Source organism: Strigops habroptila, chromosome 7 (genome assembly GCF_004027225.2).
Source record: "Strigops habroptila isolate Jane chromosome 7, bStrHab1.2.pri, whole genome shotgun sequence".
In the NCBI taxonomy this organism is placed as follows: Eukaryota; Metazoa; Chordata; class Aves; order Psittaciformes; family Psittacidae; genus Strigops; species Strigops habroptila.
In genome coordinates this window covers 9,919,219-9,932,097 of record NC_044283.2, presented here as the reverse complement: position 1 = coordinate 9,932,097, position 12,879 = coordinate 9,919,219, and the positions used below count along the sequence as shown (strand labels likewise).

The 12,879-nt window shown below is 36.1% G+C and overlaps 1 protein-coding gene across 2 annotated transcripts in view; it reads right to left on the bottom strand.

Annotated features, from left to right (window-relative positions):
• HTT (huntingtin) overlaps window positions 1-12,879 on the bottom strand; it is an 81,164-nt gene that overhangs the window by 11,324 nt on the left and 56,961 nt on the right. For both annotated transcript variants that reach the window (XM_030491773.1, XM_030491774.1), the window contains 14 exons: window positions 11,852-11,990; window positions 10,328-10,450; window positions 9,276-9,489; window positions 8,932-9,077; window positions 8,326-8,503; window positions 7,945-8,040; window positions 6,927-7,114; window positions 5,525-5,651; window positions 3,764-3,864; window positions 2,947-3,101; window positions 2,434-2,573; window positions 2,187-2,269; window positions 659-789; window positions 334-463 (listed from right to left, as the gene is read on the bottom strand). In XM_030491773.1, the coding sequence (XP_030347633.1) occupies window positions 334-463; window positions 659-789; window positions 2,187-2,269; window positions 2,434-2,573; window positions 2,947-3,101; window positions 3,764-3,864; window positions 5,525-5,651; window positions 6,927-7,114; window positions 7,945-8,040; window positions 8,326-8,503; window positions 8,932-9,077; window positions 9,276-9,489; window positions 10,328-10,450; window positions 11,852-11,990 (1,951 nt within the window). The remainder of the gene's footprint in view (window positions 1-333; window positions 464-658; window positions 790-2,186; window positions 2,270-2,433; window positions 2,574-2,946; window positions 3,102-3,763; window positions 3,865-5,524; window positions 5,652-6,926; window positions 7,115-7,944; window positions 8,041-8,325; window positions 8,504-8,931; window positions 9,078-9,275; window positions 9,490-10,327; window positions 10,451-11,851; window positions 11,991-12,879) is intronic.

Genomic DNA, 12,879 nt, shown 5'->3' with positions numbered 1-12,879 from the left:
TGGAAAATTAACGTGCATTGCCATTTACCCTGTACTAAACCACCCCAAAACATACAACGCATACTCTCTTGCAAGGATAGTTTTATTTTAGCTCTTTTATGATAGTGAATAAAGGCTGTCAAGACACATTCCACACTTGTGTTCTTTAGTTTTGCTTCTACACTTCATTAGTCAATTTAATCCTCTGATACACTGTTGTTCCATCTTCATTTTCTTACAAAGAGATAGGATAAGCTGTCTCATATATCAGAACATGCTTTACGAATGCTGCTTAGCTCTGAATATTTGGTAACAGGTACTCAATTGTGACTCTGAATAGTAGTTAAAACTTACTGATCGCACTACTTCGCTAATCAAGATGACAGGTGTTCTCTTGCTAGGGTTTGATGGCAATATCCATTGACTATACAATTCAAGCAAGAACTGAGAACAAGAATGTATATCAACACCAGCCCGGTGTTTCCTGCAAGGCACAATAAGCAAGTGTTAAAATGGCTATTCTTCAGCTCTGGTAAAATACTTGATTTGAAATAGTACAGTTATTTGCCAATTTATACAGTTATTTATCTGATTTATAAACCCAGCTTCTTGAACTCAACATGAAGAGATAAAAGCTTATCGATAAGTCAAAGGAGAGACAAGAAAAAAAATCAGACACCTGGTGTTAATAGGAGAAGTTGGTGGTGAGGAAGGAGCAGGTATGTCATTCTCATCTTCTTCATCCTCACCCCACTCTTCTTCTCTCAAAGGGGTGATATTATTTCCTAACCATATGGAGTGTATAGAGACCTTGCAACACAAAACAAAACAAACAAGAGAATAAAAATAGAAAAGAAGCAAAACACCCTCATAGTCAGATTAGAAAAAAAATATCTTAGAAGCCAAATATCATTTAGATAACAGACAACACAGACTCAAATAACATTTACATGAACTGCACCTCACTTTCATTTATACCTTTATCAACACACCAGTTTAACTCAGTTTAAACTGTATGGCACAGCAAAAACAGCAGCACCATGTGCTTAGCACAGCAATACAGGTTGTGCTGAAAGCAGCATCGGCTAACCTGTAAGCACGCACTAACAATGTGTATGCATCATCCTACAGTCAACATACCAGATCTAAAATCTAAAGCAAAATATAAATATTTACTATTCATATTAAGCAAGAAAACAATTCAGAAAGAACTGTAATGACTACAGTTCGATAGAAAACACATTCCTAATTCTTTTCAAACCATAACTCAGCATATCTGATTGCAACATAACCTTTCTTCTGAAACCAGACAAGTGTAAGATGTCAAGTCTTTTGACTCAGGCTAGATAAACAATTATCCACACAGAAAAAGAACCACCAAGAAGTTCTTAAGTTACCTATAAATAAAATTAATGTTTCAGAACAGCAAGACCTGCTGATGGCATTTCATAAATGATCTGTGTGAAGATTCCAGAACAAAATCAGTGCTTCCTGTGTTTCAATGCAGGTGCTACTTTTTCCTCTAAAGTTACTTATTTTACATAGCTTAAGACTTCTTTCTAAGACAAAAATTCATCCTTACATAGAATTCTTTTTCATGTTCAGCAAAAATACATTTATTTATTTTTCAAGCAGGATGTCTAATGCCTAGTATTGTTATAGAGATAACAGGTTTTGTAAATAACACACAAGGTCTGTAAGCCTGCAGATACTGAACATTCAAGCCATTTAGAATCTCAAGAGAACATACAGACACCTAGAGACAGACAAGTGATAGTTTGGTCTTCCCTATGCAAAAGATTCCTCAAAAAAAGGTCACCTGAGTTGAGTATTTAAGGGTTTTTTCACTAATACACACTATTCAAACAGCAAAACAAATACTGTATATAAAACTTTATGCTAGACTAATCTTTCAAGGAGCTAAATAACTGGATAAGGACTATTTTTTTAATTCACTGTATATAGTGCTAATTTTCCAGCTAACATCATCCAGTGAAAGTTACATCCCCACACTGGATTTAAAATTGAAACAACATTCCTTATCTTAAGTGCAGTGATTTCATGTCCTAAGGACTACTGCAAGCATGCAGTAGCAAATTAAAATCTAATAGTCAGTGGAAGCTAACACTACAAGGGGGCTCTTGAACACACAAGGCTGAGAAGTACAACAAACATAATAAAAGTTCAAAGTTAAGGTTTTAACAAACCTGTCCCAGTTTATAATCCATATCTCCTATTTCTCGTTCAGTATTGATCTGCAGTAAGAGTTTTTCATGGCTGATAAGAGCACCTATAACAAAACAGAAGACAAGTTTTTAAAACATGCACAGGAAAGTAGGTGTGAAAATGGCTTCATTTCCTGCAAACTGGATTTCAAATGAATTCCTGAGAGTATCTTCTCTACTTTCTACGCATAGAAAATTCACTCTTCCCTCCCACCCCCACCACACTTACCTGTAGTAGCAGGAGAAAGTGATGGAACAGGGTCCCAAGCTTGGTATAAGTGATGTGTAGCAATATTATCTCTCTTAGATACCATTGCTTGGATTTCTTGTTCAACAATTCCCCTGATAACACTTAGCTTCCTCCCAAACCTGAAAGCCCAACGGAAAGCAATTTAAGCAGATTTTCCCTTCAACATTTTTTGTGCAAGTCTGGCTAGCTTACTTTACAATGTTATGCATCTATGCTTATATTCATTATCAGGAATGCTAAAACTGAGAAATGTTGAGAAATACATTCAGCACGCTGTACAAGATACTATCTTTTTCAGATATTGTCTTTTAGCTCAACAGGTTTGTGATGCTAAGGCCATTTAACTTCTGTGTCAACAGATCCATCTGTATATTCTCTTGCTTAGAAAATAGAGTGTATACATATTCTTACTACAGCTAGATTAAGCAATTATTATTATGCATTAATCACAAGTATAGTTTTAATGCAGTTTAGAACAAGTAAAAAAAATACCTTGTGTCCAGAGCTTTTAAAGCTTTGTTGCGGGGCTGCTGTTCCAAACAGCTAACTGCTGGATTGCCTGCAACAGGTATTGTCATTGCACTCAGCACCAAGGAAGTTATGGCTTGTACTGCAAGAACATTAATTTGGGTCCTCTCTGTATCTTCCTGTAAAATGAACTTACTGTAATTTGAATTGTAAAAAAAGAATCCTGAAAGCTCTGAATATCAGTTTGCCACCTTCCACTACATTATCATTAATAAGCCTGACATCTAGACTTCTTTCCATCCAAAAATCTGACATAAGCAGTGCACACAAAGCACTTTAACTGCAGCAGCAAGATATCCTCCCATCTCATCAGACATTCTGTATGCATCCTCTCTTATCCCAACAGCATTAAAACCTCAAGCTGTCCATTCTGTTCTTTCAAAGTGTTTAGTCTCTTTCTTTGCATCAACACATTAACTCCCTGTTGAAAGCACCAAATAAGACCAAATCTGAATTGGAAACTCTTCAGAGAAGGCGTTCCTATAGTGCCTCAAGCCAAACATCTTATCAAGCAAACTTTGAACTGTGTGCATGTTGAGTGACGTACTAATATAAAGTTGAAACAGCTTGACTAAAATTTCTCCATACTAGTTAAATACTCGCAAAAACTTTTAACCAGAAGATGTGTCTGAACTCACAGGGATATGAAGACAATGAAATACAAAACGCAAATAATTCCTCAGTTTTAGACACTACTTTTCTACTGTACAGGTCTATTAATAGAAACATTTTTCTTGCTTTAAGTAAAATTTAATTTAAAAAATTTAGTGAATGACATTACCTCCTGTTGGTTCTCCTCTTGGTCCATTACTATAGGCTGAGTTACAAGCACACCAAGCAAAGTAGCCCAAGTCTCTTCAAACTGAGTACGGCTGATCCATCCTATGGAAACACTCAGAGATAGCCATTTATGTCTCAATACAAACACAAGCATAGAACAGCATTAAAAAATGGGCTGTTGGAGCGAGTCCAGAGGAGGGCCACGAGGATGATAAGAGGGCTGGAGCACCTCCCATATGAAGACAGGCTGAGAAAGTTGGGGCTGTTCAGCCTGGAGAAGAGAAGGCTGCGTGGTGACCTCATAGCAGCCTTCCAGTATCTGAAGGGGGTCTACAAGGATGCTGGGGAGGGACTCTTCCTTAGGGACTGTAGTGGTAGGACAAGGGGTAATGGGTTCAAACTTAAACAGAGGGAGTTTAGATTAGATATAAGGAAGAAGTTCTTTACAGTGAGGGTGGTGAAGCACTGGAATGGGTTGCCCAGGGAGGTTGTGGATGCTCCATCCCTGGCGGTGTTCAAGGCCAGGTTGGACAGAGCCTTGAGCCACATGGTTTAGGGCAAGGTGCCCCTGCCCATGGCAGGGGGGTTGGAACTAGATGATCTTAAGGTCCTTTCCAACCCTTACGATTCTATGATTCTATGATTCTATGATACATCATTTCCACAGATTTAGTTTCATACCATTTTGTATTGGATTATATATTCGTTGTAATCACTACAGCTTAAATTTAAACTATTTTAGGAAGTGATGACCCTTTTAGAAGAGTTCTGCACATTATTATTTAAGTGGTCCTGCTGGGGTTGTTTCTTATACATATTTAAATATTCTGCCCAACTTTCAAAGCATTGAGAACTATCAGGTTCTTACAACACAAAATCATCCAGAATATGGGCTAATTCTCACAGGAAAGAAAATTGTGGAGAATCCCATAACGATCCAAGAAATCTTCATGCCCTAAAAGCAAAATGACTGAACCGCCTAAAAAACTAGGCCACCAAAAATTCAAGCACTTCTCATATAGTTTTTGCAAACAGATTTTTACCTATGGAAGACTGCAAAGGATTCCTGAATACCTTGCAGTTTATACTAATGATATTTAAAGAAGCAAAAATAAAAAGTCATCTTGGGCATTACAGTGATCAAACAGAAATCAGTGCTACACCCCAAGTCAGTCAACCTATGGACTGGGGAAGGGGGCAAAAAACCAACCAAGCAAGCAGAAAACCCAAAACGACCACTAACAACAACAAAAAAAATCCATAAGCATATAGAAAAATAGATGCATTATCCTTTACAGTCTCATCTGTTGAAAAAGAATTGCACTCTTAAGCCCTATGGCTCTCATTCAGTAAACCTTGACATATCCAGCAGCTTTCAAGTAACAGCATCTCATTTAAAATACTGAGTGGCACTAAATTCTGTTTATATACTATGCATTAATAAAAAAAGGAGGGGAAGCAAAATATTCTCAAACATACTGTCAAGTAGTTCCCTCCAGGAAACAAGTGGCTATTCTGTAAGAGCACACTGAAATCATCTTCCCAAGTTTGAAAAGGATTTGGCTTTATAATTTTTTTCTCTGCATTGAGCAAAATGTAAGAATTACTGCAGCACAATTACTGAGCTGCTCTGAAATATTATTTCTCTTCCACATAAGCAACAAAAGTAAACCAAGGATACCAGATTCTGTTATTCAGTAGCTTCACAACACAGGTAAATGCTCAATAAGAGCCAACTCTATTGGTTTTAATTTTTACATACCAAGTGTATTAATGCGATAGATGAACTCCTTAAAGATTTCTTTTTCCTGAAGAAATTCTACTGGGATTTCAGGAAAAACTGTGCCAAAGTCACCTGCAGGCTTTGGTGACCAGCCTAATTTCCAGACCTAAAGAAATAGAAATTCAGTCCACTTATCCAAAATAGAAATACTATTGACATGACAGCTATAAATACATATGCGCTATTCAAAAGCAATGAGGTATCAGTAAATAAAGTAATTCTCCAAATAAAATACCACCTTAGAGAAAGATTAAATATCTAAACACAGCTAATACCATTTTATACTATATTTCTAAGGTGGTGTTGGGGTTTTTTTTAATTAATTGCATATTTCCCACAATTAATTATTCAGTCCTACTGTCCAAGTTTGGATATGAAAGCAAATAAATTCTAAACTGAAATATACAACAGCAAGTAAATTCTAAACTGAAATTGATGGCAGGAACTTAAGTGCCAGGTGACTCCTAGATTATGCATACTTGATGCTGAAAGATAACTCAGGGAAAATAGTTCACATACTATTGGTGCCTGAAAAAAGCACTCAGATACATCCAAGAAGGGGCAAAAAAGTCCCAATCGCAAAAATTAGTATTTTTTTAACATCCCCTCAAAAACAGACTGCAGAGAAATAGAAAAAGGCCAAAGAAATGGCCTTGCACACACCAGGAAACCCCCTTTTACTCTACCTAATAAGCATCTAGAAATACTTCTGATAATGGTTTTGAAGTTTATCGAGACAAAGTCATTTCTCAGTACTAACAACACATGGAGGTAATCATGAGGTATTCTTAAATCCATGTTACACCCACCAAAAAGAAAAAGTTGAAATACCTTGTCCAAGATGAGTTAGGAAAGAACGGTACTATATAATCCAAAAGTATTTGCATGGCATACCATGCTATGGCACACCATGGTATGACACCACATATAAATACCTAAGTGAGTTCAGATACTACTTCAGACACCTCAGCACCATTACATCATTGTGCTCAGCATGATAAAAAAATGGATTTGTCAATTCACGTGTCATAAAGAAAGTAGCAGTGTAGATTTTGCACTCTTTCCAGGGTAAGCAATCCCACTGAGCAGAAGGAAATATTAGCCCCAGGTTACTGCTTGCTCTTCCTTTCTTCAACTACCACCAGGACATTCCTCCACATAAGAACGCAAGAAGTGACAACAACACTCCTTTCCAAAGTAAACTCTTACAGGATATCCTTACAATGTATTACTACTCAGTGTTTAAGATGACAAATTGGCTGATTAAACTAATTAAAGGCTGAAGTCCTACTGACGTAAAACTTAAGATGCAGCACTGTGTGTGGTTTTCAAGTTGTTCAATAACTTTTGAATTCCTGAAAACAAAGCATAATGAACATACCAAGGGAGGTACTCTTGTGTAACTGTTCACTAGAGGCAGCCTTGCTAAACTGATGATGATGTTCTTGAGGACAGGAGTAAGAAATGCTGGGATACTGCTGTTTCTTTTGTGTCCCAGTGCCAAGACAGTCTGTAAACATTCCACCATCTCAGCTACCATTTCACAAGCTGCAATAATGTGTTTAGTTTCTTTGTTGGGAGAAAAAGAAATTCAGTTTTATGAATCTTTCAAAAGACACATAATTAAAAAATACACAGAAAACCAGAAAATGCTTAATGACTTCAGTATGTTGACTAAAAAGGACAAAACCACAATAAGAATGTATACAAAGAAATATTCTACAGTATTTCAGCTAGTTGAAGAGTACTGCTACCACCCTCACAGCAATGGCTTGCCTTGTTTGCCAGTCTCAGTGCTGGAGATTACCAATATCTGAGATCTGTCAGAGCAGCTCTCCTGCTAACCCCAGCAAGAACAGGCCACACTGAACAGAGCATTTGTGAGAATTTAAAGTGACCAAACTCATCTCTTTTTGAGATGACAGTCTCATAGCTCTATCTATTTAGCTCTATGCTAAATCTGACAGGTAATTTCTGTAGACGGATGTGGTATCTTACTGCACCAGTACAGCTGGATTCCACACTCATGGACTACACTTGACCTTCACCTCAACATACTGCTCCCCTACTGTAGAAGCACAGATAATCAAACTGCCATTCTTCAGAAGTAGAATTCTTAGTATTTCCTCTCCCATACAAAAATGAAAAAATCACACACGTTAAAAAGCGTGGAGCATGCTGCACAGATAGCAGAATCCCCCCCGAAAAAACTGCAGTAATGTTTAACTTTCAAGAAAAACCAACTATACCTGTTAAAAATGTCAGCCTATATTTAATAAAATCAAATACAAATAAGGTTTTAGATGAAATCTTGTTGAAAAGATAGTAATAGAAAGGGTACCTATAAATATTTCTTCAGTGAAAGTTTAAGGAAAAAATTAAATTCACCATTTACTTACTCTGTGTGTTTGAATCAACTTCACCCTCACTTAAGCCTTTTGAAGTATTATTCTTTCTTTCAGGACTAAGTAGTTGATTGCCAGGTTCAACAGCAACTAAATTAGGCAAAAATATTGAAAAGACATAGCCATTACATATCTCATATTCCTTTTTTCTTCTCAAAACCACTAAGAGTCAAATACTGAACATCTCCAAGGCATCTGCCAAGTTCAAAAGCAAACACAAAATTTTAAATGAGAAATCAAAAGTACTAAAAATAAATCTGTCAACAAATAATTAAAAAGGACTCAAAGGGAATATTCCAGACACCTGGAATTTCATCAGTGATGACTGACAATTTATTAAGAAAATTTTTTCATAGCTGTTCAAATAGGACTCACCTGCTTCTATGATAAATCTAATGCAATTAATTAAGGAGCAAGCATATGTCACATTTGCTGCAGAAGCCAACAAATTCCAGAGGTTAAGCTGCTGTAATGTCAGACAGCAACAATCCAGAGCAGCTTGAAGATCTACACTTAATGGAATCTGGTCATGCATTAAACGCCATGATAGTGCCTGGGCAAAAATAAAAATTTCCTATTAACAGCAAATTGTCACAAGAGAAGAACTTACAACTAAAGGTGTTGGTGTTTTTTTACTTAGCAATATGTAAAGTTTTATTACCAAGTTGAACTCATTTGTTTTTCTGAGAGAACAGAATTTCTTTCAAGTACAAGAAAATTATGAGCATTATATACTGTTTATTCAGTTTCCCACAAATCAGTACAGGGCCATTCTCCCAAATGCCAAGATCATTCCATCATTCAATCAACTGCTTGTCAATAGCTACTCTTGTTCCATAAGCCCATCTGATTTACTAGAAGAAATTTTTACAGTTAAGAAAATTGCCCAGATCAAAAGTTACTTAATGGTGATCAGTGTAAGTCAAAGTTGTTTCTGCTCCCAACGTTTCATGACTTCTTAATTATGCTGTAGTTTCTTACCTCTACTGACATCACTACGAATTTCAGGATATCATCCTCTTTGTCAGGAGGAACACGGAGACCAGCTGGTAGTTTTGAGAGTAACAACAAATACTGAGCCAGTGCACGACAAAGTGTCATCACAGACTGATACATCACCTCATCTCCTATAAAATAAGACTGGATGAAATCTAGCAGTTTGAATTTTTTCCCCTCAATAAATATTTTTCAGAATTATTTCCTAAGCACTTTTATGCAGATATCTTGATTTTTTAAAAAATAGTAAGTTCATGTATTCACAAGACATCTGTAAAGTACCTTTGCAGAGGAGAGAATAAACTTAAAAAGACCATTATTTCTATTACCAAAGATATCGCTTAGTTTTTTCCAGTAGGCTGATGGCTCAGTTGGCAATAGTGGTTGAAAAACCTGGTGGTTGGCAGGAAGGTTTTGTACAGTGGTAGACACATGATCCAGAGTTACCCTTCGAGCTGTTTCAAAGAAGCTGCTCTTTTGGTCTCTTGAGATTTCATTCATGCCAACGCTTAAACAAGGTGCCAACAAGCTTAGGTTGAATTCCTGAAGTCAAATAGTAAATAAAAAGTAAAGAAATTGCTTTTAAAGAGAAGCTAAGTATCCAACAGTACTATTCTGGCATACTAATATGGTGGTAAAATAACAGTTTATTAATTAACTTGTTATTATGACCTTTGCTCTAACGTGGGGTAACAATTCCATAATTAAGCCCGTATTTGTTCTACATTTAAATTCCAAACACTACTGTTCTGGAAAGAAAACTCTATGCTTATTCCAAATTTTAAGAACAGTATGTGAATAAAGCTTAAGGATGACCTATACACAAGGAATCTTCCAAGTAAGTTTTCAAACAAATAATCTTTCTAGAAACACTTTCCCATTATTTCAGCATACCAGTAGCAAGTGTAATGCAGAGAATTTGAACAAAATAAATTCTTAGTAAAGGACAACTTGATTACTTTATTTTTCTATCTGTGGCCCGTAACCTACATATTACAAGTTATCTAGCAGAGATATGTAACAGGTTACAGAAACATCTGTTCTTGTAAGAGACTGTATGGCAAAATGAGAAGATTATATAAAATGGTAGAACTGGATGTTTGTGATTGTAATACACAAACTAACTTCCACTTTCACTCCATACACCCAACCTGTATTACTAGAAAGCTACTACTAGTAGCACTGCTAGACACAGAAGTGCAACATATCGACTATTTTAGTTTCCAAAATGAAGTGAAATTCAAGAAGTGAACTACCAGTATTACATACATTGGAAGTGTTTACATTTAGGTACATAATCTATTAATATTATCAATTCAGAACATTAAAAAATAATTCTATCCTCTTTAGCTGACTGTGTTTCATCTGACAAAGAAGTTACCTTGCTGGTCATGAAGGAGTTCAGATCAGGCTGGGGAATCCTATTCACCAGCTCTGCGCCTTCTAGCAGTGCTGAGTCAGACTTGATGCAACACTGCGACCTCACTAGTGACACATACCAGTCCTTCAATAATGAAAGAAAGAAATGTGTTACGTATTTGTTTTCAGAATATAGAGTTTATAGAGGCAGGGGGAGAATTGCTCATTGGCATTGAATCATGGTCCATTTAAGAGACCACTAGGCCACATTAATGGCAAAGACATTAATGAACAGACAATTGGCAAATGGAGCATCTTAAACTAGACTGATGGATGTTCCTTGGCAAGTGGTCTATTTCCGTAAGAGTCTGGACAGGAAACAATGAAAAAAATAAGCTTATAGCACAGGTGTATGCATTAGGATCCTAAAACTGAGGAGACTATCTAGGAAAAAACCTGAAATACTCAGTAGTCACGCAAACATACCAGTAATAGCAAAGAATCCAATAGTATAACCAAGTACTCAGATTCAAATATGAGCAGATGAAGATAACATCTATCTTTCATCACTCAGTGAAATAAAGGAAGACCATCACACATTGCTGCAAATTTACTCCTTAAATTATTAGTGATAAGTGTACAGGAATTAGTTAATTAGTTAACTGATTTAACTAAGGAATATAAAGAGGCTCAGTTATCAGTTTTCTGTGGTTTCCTTCTCATAACTGACATCCTGAATTTGCTGATGTGCATTAGAACACAGCTGGACACTGATCTCAGTTATATGGTTTAGTTTTAGGTATTCCTGCAAGGAGCAGGGAGTTGGACCAGATGATCCTATGAGTCCCTTCCAATTTGAGGTATTTATGATTTTACGAACTACATAGGGGTTGTAGAGGAAGCATACAAACCCTGCTTCTTTGTGCAGGATTTACAGTTACAGAGGAAGGAGATTTTTCTGGTTAATTTGAAGACAAAATTACATACATTTCCTATTACTGTGTATCACAGTAGAACACAAAGGGAGAAAAAGGAGAAATTATCTGTGCCATGGGGCAACTAGAAAAAAAGGAAGATACAGGCCCCACAAAAGAGAGAAGCAGTTAAGTAGTCATGATTGTTCTCTGAAAGTAATTTAAAGCTAAGAAGTGGAAATTGAGAAGTAATGCTTAATTTCTAAGGGCAACCAATAGTTTTGAGCAAATGAATAAAATCTATCACTTCAGCAAACACACCAAGAGTACATGGCAGTCTCTACTGAACCTTACATAAATCTTTCCATTAAAATTATGCAAAGAAACAAGACTTGATAGTTTTTCACAGCACTGTTAACATAAACATCTATGCATGTGCTAATTATTCATCCTAAGTTCAACAGTCAGACAAAAACATATGAAATCATTCACTGATCTATATTTGGGATTCATTGACAATTCTGAGAACATTAACTACACATTAAAACAAGCCGTATTTAAGTATTCTGTAATTAGCAAAGCTTGTTTACAGCCAAGGCACTTATAACCACTCTTTCTAAACATAACCTTACTTTGTCTAGAATTACATTCTCTAAAGCTGGTTGGTCTTCTCCATCTAGTGGGTGTGAAGTAACCAGAGGTGAAGGACTAGTTGTGCCTGGTGCTACCATAAGACGAAACCTATCCAAGAGTGAGTAAAGCCTTTGGTGTCTGAAAATAGAAGAACACATCAGCAGAGAGCTAACTTACTCAGTTTTGTAAATCATTTAAAAATAGAAAAATATCCAGTAAGCCAATTCTAATCCTGGTAGAAAAAAGCAGCAGGATCTTAAGTTCTTTGTTGGATATATGTTGTCATACGATGCAGAACTGCATCATGTGACAGCTATCAGTAGCCAAGAAACAAACAAACTCAGCACCATCAACTATAACGATTTAATTTAAATTTAAAATTTGTACATGCTTAAGCATAAAATGCAAACTGAAGTTTTCATTATGCAGTAAACTCTTTCAACAAGCAAGAAGAATCAAAGTTAGTGTACAGATTATTTGATTGAAGACACACACGTTCTAACAGATACCAAACAGAACCCACTAAAACTGAACTTTTTATTCTAATACATTAAGAATTCCAGTTTGTGGATTTATGTCAATGTCAGGAGTTTGGGGTTTTTTTTGTTTGATTGGGGTTTTTTATTTTATTTTTTATTCCATTACTGCTATCAAGAACTTTATAGAAGTCACTTGGAGATCTTAGACTTTTTAAAAATGTGAAGTGTAATGTTAGCTATGAATGCACATTATTTTCAATCTTCAGCTTTAGATTCTTTTCCCCTACTTCTTTCTTATTTTGGGCCACAGATATTAACCTCAAACAGCAATGATGTCAAGAGGAATAAGAAGAAATAAAGCTTTTTCCAACATTAAATAAAGCTTTTAAAAACAACGGAATTTGCTCCTTTTTGTAACAGCAGTTTAAACAGCTGGGAGACTGAACGGTTAAAACCTTTAAACACAGTTGTCTGGAAAAAAACCCAAAACAAGCAAACAAAAAAACCAGCCCTTCCAGCTTGGACAAAAATTCTGAAAAGGTTTGAGG